This window comes from Castor canadensis, chromosome 10 (genome assembly GCF_047511655.1).
Source record: "Castor canadensis chromosome 10, mCasCan1.hap1v2, whole genome shotgun sequence".
In the NCBI taxonomy this organism is placed as follows: Eukaryota; Metazoa; Chordata; class Mammalia; order Rodentia; family Castoridae; genus Castor; species Castor canadensis.
The window spans coordinates 113,663,730-113,687,714 of record NC_133395.1 but is presented as its reverse complement, the minus strand read 5'-3'; the positions used below and the strand labels follow the sequence as shown (position 1 = coordinate 113,687,714).

Genomic DNA, 23,985 nt, shown 5'->3' with positions numbered 1-23,985 from the left:
CCCTGTATAGCTATCCTTATCTCAACCAGCAAAACCCCTTGTTCCTTCCTATTATTGCTTATACTCTCTCTACAACAAAATTAGAGATAAGGGCCAAATAGTTTCTGCTGGGTATTGAGGGGGGGAGTGGGAGGGGGTGGAGTGGGTGGTAAGGGAGGGGGTGGGGGCAGGGGGGAGAAATAAACCAAGCCTTGTATGCACATATGAATAATAAAAGAAAAATGAAAAAAAAAAAAAAAGATATATTCTAAGTGTAAAATATATATTAGTAGACTTCAAAGATTAGTATGAAACAATGTAAAATATCATATTAGTAACTTTTATATTGATTCTGTGTTGAAGCACCACTATCTGGCATATTTAGGTTAAATAAAATACATTATTAAGCTTAATTTCACCTATTTCTTTTTTTATTCTTTTGGATGTGGCCACTAGGAAATTTTAAATTATAACATGGCTCATGTTTGTATGTTCTTACTGGACAGTGCTAAGTCTAGACAGATGCTAACTATAACCATCCCACGATCGCCCTGCTATTTATCCATGTGGCTACAGAGACAAGGCATCTGTGTCACTCCCACCCTCTGCCTGCCGTTTCTGGTTCAGTTAATGTAGCAGAGTGAACTTAGTACATCAAAACTGATCTGGGCTAAGGCTCCTGGTTCTAGCATTTTCTAGCCATGTGATTTGGGGGAAGTGACCCTATCGCATGGAGCCTCAGCTTTCCATCTGTAACATATTTACCTCCTTCACAAAGCACCCCACCTCCTCAGCCTGATGTTCACAGCTGCACAGAATACCTTCTAGACATACCTCCCTCCCAGATCTCTCTTCTCTCTGTCCTTCTCTGAGCTATGGGTATTTGCAAAGTTCCTGTACCCTAAGCATGCTGTTCCATTAGTTAATAATTAAAAGCATTAACACATGGAAAACACTTAGAGCAGAGTCAGTACTACAAAGAAGAATCAAAGGATGTTAGAAAAACATTAGTAAGAACAGCAACAATAGCAAACAAAAGATCCATCTTCACTAATGTCCACAGTTCCTTATATTCATGTCTTATTCTTCTCATTAGATTTTTGCTTCTTGAGACAGGGCATATCTCAGTAACCTTGCTCGGGCTTAGACCATACTGAACATCCAATGAACACTGAATGAATGTTTCATTTCCCCCTCCCATCTCATCACACAGTGGCCCATGTGACTGGCAAATTTTCATCTTGAAAAGAATTCCTCCAGCATTTTTTCTGATCTACTGGGCCTGTGGACACAGAACAGACAGCCTTGGGCAGATTTCAACATAGGCTTTATGGAAATGAGTCCCAGATTTTGCCTGCTCAAGGCTTCTCGTGGAAGGAGGAGAAACTTCTTTGTGACTCTGGGGGTCTGACTACCTGTCACATTCCAGACCTCCTTGGGGGAATTTAAATCAATTTAAATGTCCTTTTTTTTCTACAAAAGGGGGGCAGATAGATCACCAAACAAAAATGTAAGTCATACTAAAGATGGCCCCTTCCTCGTCCTTCTTCCATGCATCTCCTGTTGAGCAAAACAAAAAGAGATATATCCAGGTCTCCACATTCTAAGATACATCCATGGAGAAAAAGGAAAATAAAGATCAAGAAAATGAAATCTACAGTGTTTAATCTGAAATATGTTTAGCCTGACTGTTAAAGAGTGGTGAAGACCAAGAAAAAAAAAAATTCCAGGTGTGTAACAACTACAGAAGAAGTGTTTCTCAGGGGCTAAATTTAATGCCTTAATGCCACTTGCTGTGCTGGGGTTTTATTCCCCACTCAGAGAATAGGTGCTAGCCCCCATGGTGGAAGGCCTGCTAGTCCAGCAGAGGATGTTAGCTACGTCAGCCTCTAGGGTAACATAGGACTGGGTACACCAGGAACTGGCAAAGGCTTGTCACATCAACCTCAGTGGGTCTCACAAGAAGTTACAAGGCAGTGGCATGGACAGAGTAGTAAAGAAACACTTGGAGTAGGACAACACAGAGTCCGGTTATCACAGGAAAGTATTACTGCAGCCACTTTATCAATTAGACCTAAGTGAGTACCGAGTAAGTCTCCTAGGTCTGAGCTGTATTTGGAAACCTTTCATGATTCACACCCAAATCATACAAGATGAAAGAAAATCTTGGATAAAATCAAGCCAAACACTAAGTGTGGGGAAAAGATTTTATTGGACAAATTAGAAAAATATTGGTATTGCGCTTCAGAAAAACCCACTTCTTTCATCTGGCTGAAGGGGCAGGAACAACCTCAGTGGTAGATGGAGAGGGAGGGTGAGTTATTTTAAATGAGTTTGCTCCACCCTCCCCATGCTAGCCACAACCTCATGCTGACACCCACTGTGCTAATCTGGCAGCCTTGGCCAGAACCAAGGGCGACATCCATTTATAAGGATACCATCACATGGCTAGGCTTGGGAAGAGGTGAATGGAGCTTGAATGAGGATCCCTGCCTGAGCTAGCCAGGGAAGCTGCTAGCCGCTGTCTGCTCCTATCTGTGCTTCAGTCTGGCTAGGGCAAATTCACGCCCAACATAGACACCAGATCACTAGAGGAAGTTAAGAAATTGCTTACATCCTCCAGAAAGTCCCCAAGTAAGTAGGAAAGAAAACAGTGTGTTGGAAGGACTCCTTCATTCATTTATCTTCTGTGTTCCTACTATGTAGTGAGTGGACTGGTGGTGAGGAAGAAGGGAAAATGCAGAAACAACTGAACAGAACAGAAATGAACAACCAACCTATTAATGACAGAGCCAGTAAGTAGCATATATACAGGCTACTCTTAACTATGGTTCTTCAGTTTCTGTGGCTTCTGGTATTATTCTTACTGCTACTTATAAAACAAACAAATAAAAAACCTTTGGTTTTCTCACATGGCAGGGGTATATACCTGTCTTCTGGCCCAGACTGGGCAAAGATTGTTATATGAAACAAACAAACAAAGAAAAACCAAACCCGTGTGTGTGTGTGTGTGTGTGTGTGTGTGTGTGTGTGTGTGTGTGGTGTGTGTGTGTGTGTGGTGTGTGTGTGTGTGTGGTGTGTGTGCACATGATCCCTTGCCAATGCTTAGCCTGACAACCTAAACCAAATGAATAATCAAAATATGTTCTTTAAATGCTCCTAGGCATCTGTCACCACCATGTCCTCCCAACCTTATAATGACAGAGCACAGATCACAGAACCACAATGGCCTGGAGCCTCCTTTGCTGCACCAGATTTTTGGCTGGTATTAACCCATTTACTCAGATGACCAAGCTATGACACTATGGTTACTGCAGGATTATCAAGGGAAAATGATACTTAGAGAGCTCTGTGTGACTTGCCCAAAGTCACAGAGCTGGCATGAAGCAGACCTATGAGATTAGGACAATCTGTGTGATGGTAAAGTTGAGTTCCTTCCACTTGGCTACTGTCTTTTGCTTAGAAGGACAATGCTAAACTCAAGGCACAGTCGACTACACTTACTGATCTCATTTGGATCAGTTAATTCATATAATCCCCAATGATGACATCCCCTAACTTATCTCCTAAATACCTAACAGTTTAGGAGTCAAAGACAGATGAATGGGACAGGTGGCCACTGGTCTGCCCATTCCGTATGTCCTTGTCATAAATCAATTGCCTTCTCACAAGTGAGATGTGTGGTGTTTTCTTGGGCAACTTGACCCTGTCTATCACTTCTGATGAAACCACTCAGGCCAGTGTTTGAGCAATGATAAGAACAGAAATTACTTGGATTTGTAAGCATTCTTATTATCAGGAGACAAACTGTCGGCTGGGTTGATCTTCTTTCCCAGGAGCCTTTTAGCTACTTCTTAGTGTTCACAACCCTGGAAAGTGCATTAGATGGACTATTTGCAAAATGCCATTTACTGCATGACTAGGAGATGTAAAAGATTAGAAAGACATTTTGAGTAGACTGTGGAGAGCAGCTGACCATTTCTATTGCTGCAGAGAGAGGAAAGCCACCATGGTGACTTCTACATCTGGTTCCATTTCCTTCACCCTTTAAAAGCCGATACACAGGACATTAGTTCATTTGCTGGCAGAAAGTTTGGTTTTGATCATTTCATTGATTCCATTCCATTCCAGTTTGGAGTACATAAGCACCGGTAACCCATACTGAGTCACAACAAGCATGTAACTCGTACTATGCTCAGCAAACAACCCACTGGGCAGCCTGGAAGTGGCTATTGCATTAAGCTTTTTATATTCAAGTATGTGTTTAGACTTAAATATCCTTAAAAAGTCCATGGCTTTTTCAATAATATATTTCAATAATTCTGAGTTATGTTTGGAATTAGCTTACTAGTTAATTCAGTCCTTTTCTGATAAAAAAAAAAAGATTGTTGCAATCAATTATTACCATAAGTCCCATCTGAAAGTGTGCATATGGGATCCACATGATGTGGTCATGACTCCATTAATACCAGGGCGATTAGAGCAAAGTTGGATGATGATGGAGTTCTCACATGAACTGTTTCTAAACAATGATGCAAGTGAGAAGCAAACTAGTCCTCACGATGCATTGCCAACAAACATTTGCCTAGCAGGCTCTGCTGCTATTCCCTAATTCTAATGAAAGGGATGAAGATGTGTGGGTTGGACAGTAAATGTGCATTTATATACATGCATGTGTGTGCTTATGTGTGTGTGTCTGAGGATTGCCAGAGAAAATGACCTGCTGGAGAGAATGACCTTCGCTTTTTCAGTTTAGAAGGCTGTGTTCGTTATATTATTACTCTTACCAATTTTATATCTTCTTTAAAATTAGCTAAATACACACAAGCCCAGAGGGCCATCTTTTGCAACACATGACATAACTAGCTCAGGGAAGGCAAGCAGGTAGCATGCTTGCTGCTAGTGCTATTCCAGAGTCCAGAGGAGATACTGCCAGTGGATGGGGGCCTCTTATGAAGAGCCTGACTTTCCCCTCTGAGTCCTCACTGTCCTGACACAGTGCTCTGAACAGCCTCTACCCAGGGATCATCCTTGATGAGATCATTAGCTGTCCTAGATTTTGCCTAACTCTACATCAGAGAAAGTTTAAAAAGATGCTGAGAAAAATATGTTTATGCACTGGGACTTGGACAGGAGGTGGGAAAAATCTCAACTCTTTTGATTCAACAAAAAAGGTGTTGAATAGCTTCTATGAACAGGGTACTGGGCTTCAATAATGTAATTTGGGGGCCAATCTCATTGTAATGAATTTTCAGGGATTTTGTGTCTGAAATTCCAGGGTTTGTGGTATCAAGAGTAACCTACAATAAGGGTGTACAGGGCGGAATGTGGGAGTGCATTTGTTGTATAGAAGTATCCATTATAATGAATTTGAGCTGTCTGTAGTTAAGCAAAAACTAGCCATATATTGATATTGATAGATATTTATTGAAATAAATGCATTTAGATATATATGGCTTTACATAAGAAAACATGATAACATGATAAAAACATACTTAGCCTACATTATTGATTATATTATGGGTCAAATATGAGTTGTAAACTATTAAAACAATAGTATTGTTTTAATACTATACAATACTTTGAATTGAGCAGTTTTAAAGTGAAAACTGCTGTAAGGTGTTGTTATTGCTGAGCTGAAGAAAATCCTTTAAAATCATAAAAGGAGAAATGCAAGAATGAACAGTTCTCTTACCAGCGGCCTGAGTTCTGGATGCGTCAGGATATATCCATTATTTGTGATTGCAAAGGCATAACCGTGAATCCCTAACTATAAGAGGAAGCAAGAAAGAAACCTTCATTAGCTTGCTCCCTGGAGAATTCACAAAGCATAAAGCAGCCCGACATTTAGTAATTTACAGCTTAAAGTTGGCATTCATAACCCTTATCAGCACGGTATTTCATTAAAATGAATGCAAGGCACTGATCCTTGACATTTGGTAGAAATGAAGACCCGTCATAGATAAGCTCAGCAAATAGCACAATTTAAAATGTCACATCCCCGCGTTGGCACCCAAGGGCTTTATTTTGATTTATTTAAAACAAAAACAATTATTTTCTTTAGCAACTAAGTAGCTCATGCTTCTGGACAGGCTCTACATCCAAGTGAACAGAATTTTTTCAATTAGGACATCTCCTCTCTACCTGGAGTGAGGAAGAGGGGTCCTCACACTGCTTCATTTCCAGTATTACTATAATCTCAAACCCACAGGAGTGATCTTAAACATGCTCACTCCTGTCCTGTCATTTTCCATAATTCTTCAAGGATAAAAGTGTCCCCACTAGTCTGTATAGGAGCCTGCCAAGCCCTTCATATCCACTCATCTTTAAATTGTGTGGCTGCCAAGCTTTTCCATGCATGCTTCTACCGACACAAACCCTGGGTAATTTTCTATGCAGAGCCTCACTTAATTTATGTTTTCTGACTACATGGGACTATGGGAAATAGTTTGCGAGCAATGAAATGTTTTATTAGCTTTAAAAAGTATGTAATCAAATTTAACACTGCACTTATTTAAATAATAATCCCAGCTTTTTGACAATATTTCTATTACACAGTTGAGTGCACCCATTGGCTACAATAAATTTACCTACAAATCATTCATGTATTTGGCCCCTGGCATAAAACTCATACTGATCTCTCTTTCTAAAGGAAGAAAATGTGACCCATTTTTGCTACAGCAATGAAAAGGGAGAGGAAAAAAAATTCTCTATTTTTTTTCTGAGGAATTATTTCACAGTTGTGAGCCCTCACTTATTTTTCTTTAAATTCTCTGCCACTCACATTCATATAAATATGACTATTAAGTGATCCAGACAACAGAGTTTACAAACCAGAAGTGACCCTGTCTTGCTTGTTAGCTTAACGTCAAGGTGACGTGAAATTAACCTCAGAGAATTTAACACCAGCAATTAAAAGTTTCCGTTGCATTACATAAAGCAAATATGGACGTGGTAGTCAAGGACTACAGACATTTCCCCTGCAGTTACCTTGCACAGCAAGTCTTAATAAGATTCTACTTGACTGTAATGATAAAAGTGTATTTCATTATGCCATGAAAGATAAACCAGAGATTTCCTACCCTTTGAGATGTATATCGTCTCTTTCATCTTGTCTTTTGGAAAAAGTCAACACTGCATTAATTACCATTATTAAGTCCCAGTTTAATATGGGCTGGAGGGGTCAAAAAGAATTCTGAGAGTTTGACGTTTTCCATTAAAGGCAAAAGAGGGATTTGACTAAAATTCAAACTCAACATCAGACCAAACACATTATATTTTATAGTTAGCTAATGTAGTCTGTTTCTTCAAATGGACATGACTTTGGTTCTTCTTGTTTGACTTGTGGGTCTCAAAAGAAGGTAGGGTTCCTCTTAAAGCCCCATGCTTTTCTGTATAGCATTTGTCAAAATGATAATAATCAATTGCAAGGTTGATTATTACTAATTAAGGCATCAGTCAAGGTTGATTATTTAATGCCTGCCTCCACCCATCAGGGCAAAGGTCATATCACATGATTAAAAATGAATGGCGAGATAATCAGGATGCAGGGAGGTAGAGGAGTGATAGGAGGAAGAAAAAAGAAAGAAATCCAAGGAAACAAGAAAATAATTGAATTTAACACAGATTCTAGAAACCTTAGCCCACCTCTCTGCTCCCTTCTCCTGGAATGCAGGAGAGCTGACCTTTCAACCTCCTCCAGACACTGTCCACCTGCTCTCCCTGCTTCCTTACTGTCTTCATGCCCCAACCCACTGGACTCAGCCTGTGCCCTCTTGCTACCCCCACGCTCCAAAATGCCACACAACTACATTCGCCACAGTGCCAGTGGCCTCCTAATTGCCTAACCCTACCAGATCCTCTCTCTTGAGTCTTCCTAGTTTTATGAGTTAGCTGACTGCTCACTCCTTAACCCTGTTCCCTCAGCTTCCAGCCCCACCCTCCTGGGCTTCCTCCTCTTCATCCTTCACCATTCTGCAAGAATTTATTGTCCCTCAGATCTTGTTCCATTGGTCCATGTCCTCCTTAACTGTCTTCTCTCCCTGGAAAAATCTCAACAACCAGTGTCTAAGTGCTGTCATCTTTAGAGCTCTGCTGCCTAGTTTCTCCTTCAATGGCAGTCTACGCATCCAGCAAGGTGTTGATCCTCTCCCCCTGACCATGCCTCATGCTTACCCACAGAATGAAGGCACTCTCCCTTCCTGGTGCTCTTCCTCCCTGCCTCTCAGTAAGTGGTATGTTCCTCTCCTCACGGCACCTAAATTTCTCCTTAGCCTTTTTCTTTCATCTCTGGCCACTCAGTCCAAGAAATCACTAAATCATTCTCCCAAATATTTCTTAGATTCAACCCCGCCTCCCTACCCTACCACTACCATATTAATTCATTAGATTTTGACAGTGGTCCTAACTACTATTCTGGCCTCAAGGACTGATAAAGTAAAAGGTAACTGACCATGTGGTGTAGGGTCCCTGTTGTGTAAGACCAACAAAAGGTCCCTTTGTGTGTGAGACAGACTCCATGGGCCTGTCAGGTCTCCCTGCCTCTGGCCCCTGCCTAAGTACCCCCACCCTCTTCTCTCTACCTATTGCTTCTCAGGGTACATGGCAGCAAGTACCCTGCGGTTACTTCTCCCACACAGATCCTTCTTACAGTGCCAGCTGTCTGCAGCCTTCCGCAGGCAAATTCTCACTCAGGCTATAAGCCCAGCCTCAGAATCAGCTCTTGTAAAATGTTTCTCCTGAACCTATTCTTGGCTCTCTCCTTTCCATTTCCATAAATCCTTTACCCTAAGGTCTAAAAATGCTGCACCTACTTTCTTGCCCTCAGTCCTACCTAGCTCTCCTTTCTTCATCTGTCTTGTTCTTGAAACCACTCAAGGCCACACTTCTATGCGAGAGAGGCCTCTGTGGACAGGAGCCACCTCACTCATCTTTGATTTTGGTAGCCCCTTGTACAATGTCAGGCACATGGCAGGTACTCAGCTAAAATTCGCATTATTTAAGATGTTTATCACTTTACTCAAATATTATCTAAGTCATCTTAAAAATATGAACCAAAGTACATATTAAAAATGAACCAAAAAGAAAAAGTCCTCTGCCACACACAGTCAGCTCTTCTCAGCCTTGTACTTTAGAATCTTCCTAACATTCAGAAACCTTCAGGTTAAAATCCTTTCCTGAACATTCTGAGAAAATATTTAGAACGTTGTGCTATTGGTTGGTGGCACTTAGATATCACTTGATAGAGGTGTAAAAAGAGAGACTGCAAACCTCTAAACATATCCCATGGACGAATGTCTCTCAGAATCAAAACTTCATAAAATGACAATGGCAAACATTTGGTTTTGGCCACAAATCAATATGCTGATGAAATCCCTAACTCTTGTTTCATCCGAAATCAAGCCAGTCTTCCTCTCCATTCACATGTGCAGTCCCACAGAGTAATAGAGAACAGATTGGACACAAGACCTTCCAGCACGTGGGGCTGCCAAATGGGCCCTAGACCTGCAGCTTACTCCCCTGGAGGCTGGGAGCCACACAGGCCCCCAGCCTGGGGAGAAGAGCACTTCCCTTCCAAGTGGAGAGCCTTCGGGCTAACAAAGTAAGCCCAATTATACAATGGTTCGTTATGGTAACAGAGGCCATGGTGTCTGGAAATTATTGCTGGGGTGTCTGGAATTCTTAATAAAAATTACAGGAAGTCTGATTGCTTGTGGGAAAATCTGTGAAGCTAAGGGAGAAAGAAAGAATAATGTCTTCTGGGAAAGCCCCAAGAGCCAAGAGCTGACTCATCATTTCAAGGTGTTAATGAGGAGGGCAAGGTATGACTGAGAGTCTGTTCCCTGGAGTACTCTTCTCCTTTTGGCCATGGCTGTCCCTGGTGGACATGTATACCTTTCCCCAGGCTCTTTATGAAAATCAAAGGAGGGGCAGATGTGTTAGGTCAACATACACCATACCTGTGTCTCCAGTTCCAGCCTAGCCTTCAGGAAAGTGGAAAACACAAGAGTCAGTACTTCTAGCTCTGATGGTTGATTTCCCATAGCTGATCTTTCTCTATTCTCTCTTTATGCTTTGTTTCATTCGTCTCTTATTAGGTGAGTGGTGTTGAGAACATTCTTTCAAGCATCCTCAACTAAAAATGGGGCCAAATGGTACCCACTTCATGAGAATATAAGGTTTCTTTGAGAATAATGCATATTCAGTACTTTAGACTCCACCGACTGCGCAGTAAAAAGTCCAGTAAATGTTTTACTGTATTTTAATTCATACTGTGATTTTATTTTAACATTTTAACTATTGTTTTAACTTTCACTGTTGTTACTGTGGTACTATGGCTAGAAAGACTAAAATAACGGCTCTCTACTTACAAGCTACAAAGCATGACAAGACGTTTAAGCTTTCTGTGCCTCACTTTCTTTATCTGTAAAATGGGGGTGAAATCATGCCTACCTATTCTTAAGACACAATGTTATAAAGAGCTTAGCACATTGCCTGGTAGAGGAAACTCTGAGTAACTGGCCCACGGGATAATTGTTCTGATTCCATTTTATATCCTTTCTTCCTGGATTTAGTGGACATATATCAAGTAGTAGCCTGGTGCTTGGGTTTCTAATCTCCTCATGTGAAAAAAGCTTTAAGAATTATTTGGAAATATTCTCCACAGTTGGATCTCCTTCCTTAAACACTAGTATAGCAGTGCTGGACACCTAGGTTTGAGGGTTTTGGCAAACATGAAGTTTACTCTTTTTAGAGGCTACAAAGCCTCCCTCTGCCCCTTATTTTCTGAGGACCTACCATTTACAACAATTATGCGAATTATAGAAGATCCGCTGTGCCTCTGGAAACTTAACTACAATTGCAGGGGTCTTGTTGGACAACACTGCCTGTCATCATTTGACAGAGGGAGAGCTAAGAATCTGAGGTATTTGTACACACCAGCTCACCAACAATGGAGCTAAGAACTCCAGAGCTGAGCTCTAATCACTGCCTTTTTCTACATGAAGCCCATGAAGGCTGACGTACCCCTGAATCAGACTTCAGCAAATCAGGTAAGACAACTAAGGAAGGTGCCCCTGGCACCCAACAGTCCCAGATTCCTAGCCTCCAAATGGAGGCAGAGTGAGCCCTTGTCAATTGATGAGTAGAAGGAATGATGTGATCTCAACCCCTGTGCAGCTGGTGGAGTTCTTTGCCTAGTGGATCATCAGGAACTAGTGTGGTGGCTATGCTCTGACCCCTCTCATACTTCCCTACACAGAAGGGCCTGGAGCAGTTCTGTGTGTCCATGTTTGGTTTTGAGGGAGTCACCCCCTTCCATTTGTTGATTTGCTTCCTTTCCCACCAGAGAACAAGAGGGAGTTTCCTGCATGGGATCCAAGAATTGTCAGGGCCATCTTTTGAAAAGGCACACCAGTCATGTCAATACCCTGCATTTGTCACAAAAATACAATCATCACATCAAAACTCACCATTTCACACATATTCTTAAACTAAGGTAAGAGGAGGTAATAAAGCAAAATAGAGTCAATCTAAATAATCAATAACTGTCAAACAACTGTGCAAGTGGTATAAAGACAGACAATAGACTGTGGTGAGGGTAGGTGTAACTACTCTAAAGTCAGGTAGAATTCGGAGCCTGACTTCTGGAAAAATGTTGCTCCTGGTTTCTCTACTACTCTGAATGCATTGTACATTACCTTATATTTTGGGATGGTCTTCAGAAGTTCTTTTACTGGAACATCTGTGCCAACCACACCCAGAAGAATGCCCTTTGATCTCTGTTGAAAACAAACATTGAAAAATAATAAGAAGTTAATATGACAAAAGAAACTGGACCTCATGACAAAAGAAACTGGACCTCACGAGTAGGAACTCACCATAGATGACTGCCCAATGCCTTCCCCAGACCAACGGACTGAGGATTTACCCAGATCTCCAAGAAGGATCCCTTCTATTCTCTGTCCTCTACCTAAGCTATTACTAACCAAGAAGGGTAGTGTCTCAGACAACACAACACATTCAAACCAATTCACTCTAATGTCCTCCCTCTTCTCCTTCCTAAAAATAAAAAAAAAAAAATGATGCTAAAGAGCTCAACAGATTCAGCAGCTAAGGACTCTAATCATGACCAATTTCTCTTGGGAAAGTTTTCTTTTTTTTTATAGGAAAGACAGCATGGTGTCTGCTTTCTCCGTTTACACTGCCATCTGGTGCCCATGAGAGAGAGACAAGATAATCACAGAGATGATATAACACTAGTGTTTTTAGCAGCAAGTTGGAATCAAGGGACAAGGTAAAAGAATAGGCCTCTGGATCTCAGAGTTTCTAAGGCAAGTGGCTATTGTAATTTGCTGAAACTTTCATCTCAGAAAGGTCATAAGATATAATGTGCAAATTGATGCTGTTGGTTGTTTCTGCTGCTGCTGCTGCTGAGCTTTGAATAGTGTCCAAGCAAATTCATGTAAAGCTATGTAGGAACAGAGTTTTTGTAGATTAAATAACTATGGATATTGAGATGAAATTGTCCTGGATTTAGAGTAGCACTTAAATCCAGTAACTGATCTACTCGTAAGAAGAGAGGACACAGAAACACCTCAGAAAAGAAGGCCATGTAAAAACAGAGGCAGAGACTGGAGTGATACTACCATAAGCCAAGGGATGCCTGAGGTCCAAGAAATTGGAAAAGGCAAGGAATGACCCTTTCCTAAAACCTTTGAAGGAAGCATGACCTTGTCAACATCTTGATTCAAGACTTCCACCTCTACAACTGTGAATATATAAATTTCTACTTTTTAAGGCAACCCTCGCTTGTGGTTCTTTGTTACTACAACCCTAGAAAATTAATATAAGGTGGAAAACTATAAATCAAAGAGAGGTAAGTCTACCATAATCAATGATTCTCCTTGGGTTTCTCTTCAATTAACAGTTAAATTTAGGAAAGGAGCTGAAGATGCTAAGACTCTAAAATAATGCTACTGGAATTCTTCTCATTTTTGATTTGATGGTTCTCATAGTAGGATGAAACACTAAGAAAAATTATATACAGTCCATCCTTAGGGGGAAAAATGTCACCAGAACAAGACTGAGAAGAGGTCTGAGAAACAAGCCTTATAGCAACAAGCAGAAAGCACAGCACCCATACTCACGGTTTCGTTCTGCTTACTAAACACAGGCATGGCCACTGTGGTCATCAGGACAAGGCCCTGATCATCAGCAAGCTGGATGGATAGAGAAAAGCTGGTTACCAAAACTGCTGTGGACATCTCAGGGCAGAGGCCTCCCCTGACCACCACATCCTCTCTGACCAGAGACTGTTGAAGAAGGGCTACCACCCCTTGAGCCATTAGCAGGGAGGAGTTGTGTCTTTTCACCACATTTGCAGATGACAGTCCCAGCCCCCAGCTGGGGAAACACCACCATCAGTCACTCCACCTGATGGGTTCGCTTTCAGCTATTTTTCCTCAAATAAAGCCTTGTGGAGCTTAGTGATTTGGTTTATTACCACAGATTGATTTTACTGTTTTATTTCCCAGACATTTATGTTCAATTTGTACACTATTAGTGCTTCCCCTCAATCTAAAAATGAATGATCGGAAAGCACAAGCATTAGGGGGTCTTGTGAAATGCCCCTGCTGGAAACCACAGAATCCAGAAGGACTTATTTTCCCCAACACAGGCAAGTCAAGGTCCTTTTACCTCTACAGATTCTTGAATGCTAGTCCCAGATGGAAAAAAAACAAACGACAAAATATTACCTTACCATATGACCTAAAAATCGTAAACGTGAAGCCAATCATTTCTATTGAAAAAACGACCCTTGAATTATGGCATATGATACACAACTGTAACACTTTGGATTATGCAGTGCACACTCCGAGACAGTGCTTTTCACACTGTGTTGAGAGGGAGATGGGCAAGAATATCTGTTTTGTTTCAATTACAAATGGGGAAACAGAGTCCTAGCACACAGTAATAGGCTTTGGTTCAAACAAATCTAGTTCTAATTCTCAGCTTTGAATCTTCTATAACTGCACCAGCTAAGCCTTCATGTCCTCACATGAAGTAATGCCAACTGTTCCCCAACATTGCTATGAAGATAAAATATGCCAGGTACCATGCAATGGTACGTGCTCAAAGGATGCTGGTGCCCTTTCCCTGCCTTCCAGGTCACACAGCTAGTGAAGCAGCTGAGTTCAAAGAGAGACCAAAGCTTTTCACATCATGAAAAGTAAAATGAACAGGAATCTCATATGGCATCTTGGATCTCATTGTGGCATCAGGAACTCATTGTGGCATCTTGGTTAGGTTATGGTACCCACTTATTCGATTAACAACTAGTCTAGATAGTTGCTGGGAAGGTACTTTTTAGAAAATAACTTAGATTTAAATCAGTATACTTCCTGTAAAGCGCATTTTTCTGTATAATGTGGGTCTCATCCAGTCAGTTGAAAGTTAAGTGAAAAAGAAAGGTGGGTCCCACACAGAAGAAGGAATTCTGACTCCAGTTTGCCTTCAAACTCAAGACTACAACATCAGCTATTGCTGGAATTTCCAATTTCCCAACCTGCCTTACAGATTCAGACTTATCAGACTCTACAATCATGTAAGCCAACTCTTTAATACAATTATCTCTCTCACTCACTTGCTATATACATACATATTAATATGCATGTAGGCTCTCTCTGTATATTTATGTGGATATATGTATACACACATATATGTGCTTTCTATATTAACCAATAATATTAATTATGAGACAATTTTGACAGTTATTTTTGCCAAGAACCAAGTCAACCAGTATATACAGTATATGACAGTGTATAGAAACACAGACCTAACATCTTGCTAAAAATACTTAAAGTATACTATGGCTGCATTGGAGGCACACGATGCCATTTTCAAAGGCAGAACCAATCCACAGTAAACAGTTCTCTTAGAATTAGAACCCTTCCCATGTTCTGACTCCTTGATTAATCCCTAATGCTACACAGAAAACTGATTTGAGCTGATCCATAACCCTGGATGTCTTCCACTTTGCAACCCAAATCAAAATTTCAAGCAATGCCAACATGTATCATGGATGAAATCAAAACATACCATTGACAGTAATGAGAAATGAAGCTTTTTTTCCTGCAACCAGTAAAAAATCAGTTATAAATCACTAGTAATTGTCCTGGCACACATACAAGATCATGGGAAATGAACTTCCAAATATTAAGCCAGAATATAGTATCAACATCACACAGGGGCTAATTCCAAATGTAATTACTGCATCATTACTTTAAAAAATCCCTATACTATTGCATTTGTACTGAAACCACTCATTTGTAACCAGCTCCAGGTAAATAAAGGAAATGCAGTGAGTCCAGTCTGGCCAGCAATCACGTGTGGGACTATGATTTCATGTACTCCTCTCCTAAGGGCAGTTCTGGCCCAAATTTGGACTTGGACCTAACCTATAGGTTTGCCATGCACACTAGCTGATGATATGGCCACAAGGGCTGGTGGGAGCCCAGAAATAGCACTTACACAACACGAGTGCCTTCATCTGCACCCACCCGTCCCATCATTCCCAGTCAATCCAGGTCTGGACTCTGTGACTCTTAAACATTCCATGGTGAAGGAAAGCGATGTGAAAGTTCATTTTGTACTATAAGCACTTTATGACCAAAAGGCATTCTGTACTCCTGCTATAGGAAATAGCAGCCAGAGGCAAGAGTTCTTTTTGAGACCACCAAGTAGAAGTTATATAACCGACCATGGCCCAAAACCCTCTGTCTTCCAAACTCACTATGGGGCCCCTGCTTTTTCTGTGGCCCCCAACCTATAGCTGCTGCTGAGGTAAGAGAGCTGCTTAGGATTCATATATGTGCCTTCTAAGAAAAATGCAGATGTAGAGTCAAAATTCATTTTTCAAGGGGTAGGAACAGGAGATGGAGGTCACCATGGTCCATCTGGGCAAAATCCCATTAACTGAAGTCCAAGTGGGAATCAATCTTAAAATGAACTTCTGCTCAGTTATACTTTCCCAGGCTTTGAACAGGCCTCTGAAATGCTTGGTTGTGGTATCCTGTTGTGGAATAAGTGTATATTATTCCATATCCTTCATTTCCTATGCTACATAATGGGGACCGTTCTGGTATCAAAGGAAATGATGAATAATAATACTGAACATCTGGTTTATAAAACACAAACTTGCTCAACAGATTGACTGTTTCCTGTCAGCTTCCCAACTTAATCATGCAGGTGGGCTCATATGAATATGTATTCGGACTCTTGTGCGAGGTCTGTGCAGTCATGCCAGGCCTCTACTGTTAATGCTTGATGAATTTCCCATCGATGGCACCAGTTTGGAATGTGGCCGGCCCCAGCTAGCATAACACCACCAGATTTGTGTTCTCTCCATTTTGCTGATGACCTTGTCATTATTATTCATTGACTTCCTTACTGTACTTCCTTAAGCCTCAGCTGTGTGCCAAGTTCCATGACATGAGCTGTGAAGACAACTAATAAGACCTGGGTCTTATCCCCAAGAAACCCCAAGCCCACTTGGGGAGACAGAAAAGCTACAAAGCACAGGGAGAACAGCTAGTAGGGTCTGGCACACTGACTCTCATTTAGTGAGTAGAGAGGCCATCTTCAGGTGTAGCCTGAACTAAAGAAAAAATTTCTGACATTTATTGATACCTGTCATGATCATATGAAAGCTTCCTGAAAGTAGGTTTAAAAAAGGGATAAATTCTCTATTTCATTCCATTTGCTGTATAGTAAGGGTGTTTATAAATGAATCACTGCAAAGGAAGACATTTTTAAAATTACTCAGTAACTTTCCTTTTTCTACAGATATCACCCTCTTTAGAGAAATCCCCTTCACCCACTCCAACCACAAGTTTTCTGTGGTAGGTAACTTCTCCTATCATGCATGTATGGCTAAATCTTCAACCCAGCTGTACCATGCAGAGCACTTCATGCATGCACACACATGTACACCATTCAGGACACACTGATTGGCTGATTAATTAGGTACATGATTCAAGCTAGGCTCCTTGATTTTTTTTTTCTTTCTTTTTCCTATCTGCAGCTAATGGAAAAAATTCTGTACTCTCTTTTGTGGATACCTATAAGAATGTAAGCCTGATACCTGTGTCCCCTTACCATAGAGACAATTAAAATGAAAAAATAAAGTCAACCTCCAGAGAAGAGGGAAGAAGTGTGTGTGTGTGTGTGTGTTGAGTGTGTGTGTGAGTGCATATGTATGTGTGTGTGTGTGTGTGATAGAGAAGAGGAGAGAAATAGAGAGAGTAAGGAAGAGCTAGACAGAGGAGGGAGGAGGGGCAGAACAGAGGGAGGGTACTAGTCTCTGGATGCTTTCATCCCTAGGGTGAACTCCACCCATGCTTTTCATTATTTAGTTGCTTAAGCCAATAGTCTTATATTTTTGCCAAATGAGCATGAACTGGATTTTGCGACTCATAGCAGAAGAGTCCTGAATCACACAGGTGCCAATTTGGTCCATAAATGACCGAGGTAACTCTAGATACCCATTGAGGTTGAACCAAATTCCATGTATAACCCAAAGGGAGAGGAATTTCTCAGGCCAGAAATGTCAAAGGGAAAATGGTCTCAATAGTCTCAAGATTTATGGCTATACAGTTTCCCCTCAGGGGAAGAAATTCAGATACCCCCAAAGAAGCCCAATACCAAATGGTAACAGGCAGTATTTTGGGAAATGACCACTTTTTATGATGGTGTTAAAAAAAAAACTGTTGTCATTAGAATTTTATGAAAAATATTCATAATGAATAAAGGTTTGACAGCTTTGAAGAAAGAGCCTGGATGAGAAGTTGCAACATCAGAAGCCTCATTGGTACCATACCCAGGCAGATGTGAAAATCTGCAGGGAGGCCTAGAGGCAGGTTGTAGGCATGAACCAGTACTCTACAGGCCCTTGGATTGGGAACAGTGCTGCCTACAATGCTGCCTAAGCAACCTCCATTTTGAAGGACTCTGCTTTACTTGCCTTCTTCATCTCTCCATTCAGAGGAAGCTTGCCAGGACTAGTGGCAGGACGTTCTGTTTCTCCTGCAGCTGGAAGCCCCTGGGGGTGATGTCAAGTCTCAGAGATGAAGCAAGCTGGGCCTGGCCCAGAGAAGGCATTTGAGCAAGCTAAGGGCAGCACGCTTGGCAACCCTTTTGAGGACTGCCAGGTGGTTTTCAGCAGATTCCTGCCAGATTTGCTCAGCCCTGGAGGCTGGGGCTCAAAGGGTAGGCTGTGTGCAAATGGTGAACTCTTCTGGGGAAGATTGGTTCAAAGCCAAGAGCAAAGGCTAATTCACTAATTCTCCTCAATCCCTCATTTCTTCTGTTCTCTGTTGTTATGTTTGTTTTTACTTTCTTATTAAAGTTACCAACATATTGACTATATTAATGGGGTATATAATGTAAATGCATAATACCAGACATAAATATTTTGTAAATGTAGATATAATTCCTAAGTACACAGCTGTGTTTCTACTGTTTTCAGCACTGGCAATGAACATCAACCTGCACTCTATAAAAAGACACTGTCACCATCTAGTGGCAGTTAGTGTGAATTGCAGGCACACTGACCTGGGAGATGAGCCATTTCTAGAGTATGAGCCTTTCCAGTAAAAACAACTTTAAATAGCAGTCAATAGCACTTTAATACTTACCCAGTTGAGGCATAGGTTTTATCAACTATTATTTCTGTCAATAACATTTGCCTTGACAGGAAAAAGATAGTACTACGAAGTAGAAAAACAATAAAATAGGTAGTGGTAGAACTGAAAGCTTCCACATTACCATTGGACATATGGCTGTTTGTATATACACATGTATACCTTTAATGAACTCTAAGAGTAATTCTCCTGGATTTTTTTTCTGAGATTTTTTGTCCTAATTGTGGACAAAAATTTTAGACCTTGAAGTCTAAAATTTCTCTTACGCCTAAATGACTAAATCTTCACATGAACTATGGATAAGTCTCAACATTTGGAAAATGAAAGAAGTTGTAGAAGTACATGTGTATGAAACTCTTTGTGTACAAATTTAAACACAGAAAATGATATGTTATCTGTGCATAGGTACATGCATCTAATACAAAATATAACTGATCCCAACAAGTAGTATGAAAGCTTTTCCTATCAGGTTCAGAAGAAATCAAAGTGGGTCCAAGAAGGTGGTCTGAGGAATTTTTAAATTTGATCTTAGCCAAAAGGCCAAGAAGCAATGGTCTGAGGAATTTTTTAAAGGGACTAGTTGAAAAGGTATGGGCAGAATGCAGGGGACCACCTAAGAAGTAGCAGGGTACCTGGGCACTAGGAGCAGGAGGAGCACTCCTATCCCAGAAGAGGTGGGGACAAGGAATAGTTGCTGGAATCTAAGACAGAGGCTATGTTTTGGGAGCCAACCAACAAGAGCTTTGATTTCCCACAGAAGAACAACCAGCCCATAGCAACCCCACCAATATTTTAAATATTTTACCCTACAAAAAAAAAATCGAAAAAAATCATCAAAAAACCCAAAGTAAATATATAAGATATTTATTTAAATCTGGATTGTGGTGCATGCATGATTTTTTTTCTGTATGAGTGAAAATTTTGATAAGAATGTCCCTATCAATTTCATCTATAGAAAGCATTTTATAAATGAAATCACCAAATAGCACATGCCTGCAATGACTAATGCCTAAAATCAAAACTAAATGATTAAAATAATAAAATTTAAATCCTATTTTAAAACACCTTTTTACACAAATATAATCTAGTCCTTTAAACAAAACATGGTAACACTTTGACATTGAAAATACTATCAGAATAAAGTTTTTATATTTTGGGTTAAACATATTATATTCAAATATTAGCATTTTCAATGTTCTTTATAATGAGGGATTTAGAAAAAGCAGGCATTATTTTAAATTGCAAAGCTGATTCTTTCATGTTAGCAATATGGGTTATCTTTGATGACTCTATTCAAATGAACTGCTTCCCTTAAAAATCTAGACAACTTAAAAACACCAATCAATAGATTTCTATTATGAACTGACATTTTTCAACTTTTGTGATATATTTGAATCCTAAGTTATATAAACCTGTCACAAAATGAAAGTGGAGAATAAGAACTAAGACATGAATTTGTAAAGTGACACTTCCTCTTGTTTTGTCCTTGATTGTCTTGGCAAAATGCTGCTGCTCATCTGGGAGAATGCTACATCAATGATATTTGGCTTTAGTCTAAGACATTGCCTCCTTTTTTACTGAATCATTATTAATCACTTTTGAGATCTGGAGATCCTGAATTCTTACGCTGTATTTTAAGTATTTAAGTACAAAAGTAAATAGAGTTCCCACTTTGAACTTAACTCTTTTTTTATATGAACTGGATTCTTTAATTTGTTTGTTGTCTCTCTTTTTAATGACCCGAAGACAACTTTGTGAATGATAATGCCTGATATGTTGTAACATCTATACAAAAATTCTAGAAACAACTTTCTTATAATAAAATAAGTATTATTTGGGAAAATGTTGATGTTAGTTTCCTTTTTTCCAGTGATCCTAAGATATAAATCTTTTGGCAGAGAATATGGTTTATGCGCAAACATTTTGATGCTGTCTTTGACCAGGAACACATATATAAATAAAGCCATGGTCAAAAGAGTATTACTGATTAACATATCTGAAAGCTGCCTTGGAAACTGCTTTGTTTGTTTATTAGGGTACAACATACTTATTTCAAGAATGCCCTGTAATAATGACATTGAGAATCATCATGAGGCATTGGATTTAGGCCAATATCCATGATAAGCTGACACATAGCTGACCCCCTATTGTGGCCAAACACTCATATTTTCAAAAATGTGGTTTAGACACCTCCCAAATAGATGCCTGAAAACACAGCCAACTGTTGGAGTTTTGGGGCCCTGAACAAACCTTCCCCTTGTTTAAAGACCCCCTGAAATGCTGCTTCCTCCATAAACCCTTCCCTAACTAAGTGGAAATGGGAACCAGATGTTCTCAAACTTCACTACAAAGATAATCATATTTATTCTACAACCAAGATACCATCTAGGACCAAATTTGTGCAAACTGTTAATACAGCAAAGTCTCCGAACACTGTGGCTGGAAGAAATGCTGGAAATTGGGGAGAGCATGTGATCTCCAACGGCATAAGGGAGGAATGATTCGTCTTTTTATTCACAGCATTTAGCAGAGAGCCTGGTACACAAGAAGTGCTGAAAAAATGATCCTTGAATGAACTTATTTCAACACCATCCTTCTATGGATTTTACAGAGGAGGCCCAGAGAGGAAAGGAGTCTTAGAGAATTGGTACCATAAGTCAGACAAGACTCAGGCTACTTCATGTCCTATCTTTGTGCTTCTACCAACATGTTAGCCTGAGAGTGTAAGGGATTTTGGAGAAGTTAGTGCCCATGTGCTGCTGCTATAATGGGCAAAGGCTCTTGATGTCTGTCCAGTCATTGTCACAGTGATAAAGGAAAAGGACTTATTTTTTTTAACAGCTTAGTTGAACACTGTGACCTCAAGCAAATAGACTTTCACTAACATCCTGGAGCAGGCTACTCAAACTTGTTAAGTCACTTTTGTTTATACATCCTTTCATCCATTCATTCTTCCTTCCATTTTTCCATCAATATATTCACCTATGCCTATCCATTTCCAAATATGGCTTGCTATTATTCAAGATTGTTTTAAATGCTTTACATCTATGTAAATCTACCCTGATACAGACCTTGCAAATTGTGCCCATTCAATAGGTAAGGAAAGTGAAGATAAAAAGGTTACAGAAAGCATCAGGGTGAAAATTTAAGTCTTAGCCTACCGATTGTCAGAGCCAGTGTGCAAATCATTCTGCTCTCAGTCTCCTGTTTTGGAATGCAAGGACAAGTGTCATGTTTGCCTTTGGGAGCTTAGAGTGCAGTGAAGGAGGTGACCAAGTAAATCATCCTTAGAAATAGCCTTTAAGAGTTCTTGGAAAGACCAAGTAAAACTCTTACAAAGCACCAAGCATAGTGCCTGAGACATCTGACAAGTACATCTTATCCCATAAGGACCATTCCAAGTTAGGGAGAGAAATTCACATGCTTCTTTGAAATCCACGCACTACTCTACCCAATGTGAACCTCATCGGTCTCTCCATCTGAGTCACATGAAAAACTATAAAGCTATTTCTCCTTTATCCTATTACAGTACATCATGGCTTTCATAGCTAAACATGCTTCTGAAGTAGTTGGGGTGGTTAACAATTACAATTATCAAAGGAGGTTGGGGCAGAGGGAAGTGCATGGAGAAAGAAGTTGTTATGGAGGGAGGGAGTCAGGAAGAAGGCACAGATGCTTCAGAAGCACTCAGCCTCCATATCACCTAATGTGTTCCAGGCCTGGGCAAATAGGGATGGGTCTGATCCAAGCACACAGAGCTCCTGACTCAGCAAGTGGTTCAATTTCATGAATCATTTCTGGAAAAAGAAAATCCATACCATGGCATTAGACCTTGCCTGACATTTTTCTACCCCATTGAAACTTGGTTGGGTTTTCCAAAATCCTTTTGAGTTAATTCAAAGGGATAAACATCTAACTTTCTGTTTTTGAACTTCATCACAGCATTGTCGTCCATGATTGCACAACTGCTCCAGTTTACCCCAAAGGGTCATTCCAGTTGAATCCTTTGGCATGAGATGTGTGGCAGCTCATCCAGAGCCATCCCTTCATTCTCACGGAATTACATGTAGCTTTGCAATGAATATCCATTAATTGGGGGTCTGACAAGTGAACTACAGACCAGAAAAAACACCAGGCAGCTGACCAACAAACATGTGACTTGACTTAGTAATTAAAACTGAAAGGTGGTTGCATCATCAAATTTATTAATTTTCCAATTTTAATGGACAGAAACAAAACAGTTAAGTTCTGTCAATGGAAATTAGGTTTATTCCTGTTAAAAAATTATGCCAGGTAAAGCAAAGCAAGGCTATGCTATAAGTGAATGGGTGTTTTTTCTTGAGTAACTCATAGCATTTATTAGATTTATTTCTCATACAGGAAATGTCTTCCCATGAGTATCAGCAAAGTCAGATTAAAAATCACTGATGGTGATCAGACATTGATTTTTATAGACTTAACTTGCATTTATATTTTGACATATATTTAATTCTCAAATCAATCACTGAATTATACTGATTTTGATTTGCCCCTGTATGGAATAGTAGATTTTTTTTGTAGGATCTCTCTCTAGTGCAATCAGAAAAAAACAATGCCTTTCTGACTCAAGTTCGCTTGAGAATTTTTATTGTTTAATCATTTCATTAGGCATCCAGTGCAGCTGTTCTTTATAAATGACACATCTTCCAGAGCCTTGACTGACCAGAAAGTGTAGATTTATAAACTGTTTTTCAGAAAACACATATAGTGTTTCAAGTGATAGATATGGGGATCTAAACCTATCAAAAAATAAGGAAGAGATCTCAAAATGGCAACCCAACTGTTTGAATTCAAGATTTCCTTTGGTCCAATAAAAGTGACCTACAGAATTACACACTGAAGCAAGAAAATCAGAAGACTGTATGTCCTGAGACAGCTCTTTCAAGACTGCTCCAGGCTCAGTATCGGTGATGCTGGAATTAATGCCAAGATGTCCCAATTCACTGAGCCTTTTGAGGAAACTTCCCTCATTTCTCTGCCTTCCTTTCCGTACAGCAGGGTGTTTGTATTTCTTTGGGAATATAAGAATAACTGAGATGAAAACAATTTTTAAATTTCCATTGTTTTTATTTATATGCTCCTTTGACTTTCAAAAGAAAAAGCAATGTTATAAGTAGAGTTTGTATGGTCTCAACACCTCAAGAGAGTCATATTTTATAATTGTGCTTGATTTAAAAAGGAACCATTCACATATTTTAAATCGGTGAGAGCTTTTGAAAGAAGACTTTGAATTCCTATGACACTAAAACTTAAGTCTGGGACAAGA

The 23,985-nt window shown here is 40.0% G+C and overlaps 1 protein-coding gene across 4 annotated transcripts in view; it reads right to left on the bottom strand.

Moving 5' to 3' along the window:
- Positions 1-23,985, bottom strand: part of Cacna2d3 (calcium voltage-gated channel auxiliary subunit alpha2delta 3) — a 903,262-nt gene that overhangs the window by 215,003 nt on the left and 664,274 nt on the right. For all 4 annotated transcript variants that reach the window (XM_074043965.1, XM_074043966.1, XM_074043967.1 and 1 more), the window contains 3 exons: positions 13,128-13,199; positions 11,679-11,759; positions 5,675-5,749 (listed from right to left, as the gene is read on the bottom strand). In XM_074043965.1, coding sequence (XP_073900066.1) covers positions 5,675-5,749; positions 11,679-11,759; positions 13,128-13,199 — 228 coding nt within the window. The remainder of the gene's footprint in view (positions 1-5,674; positions 5,750-11,678; positions 11,760-13,127; positions 13,200-23,985) is intronic.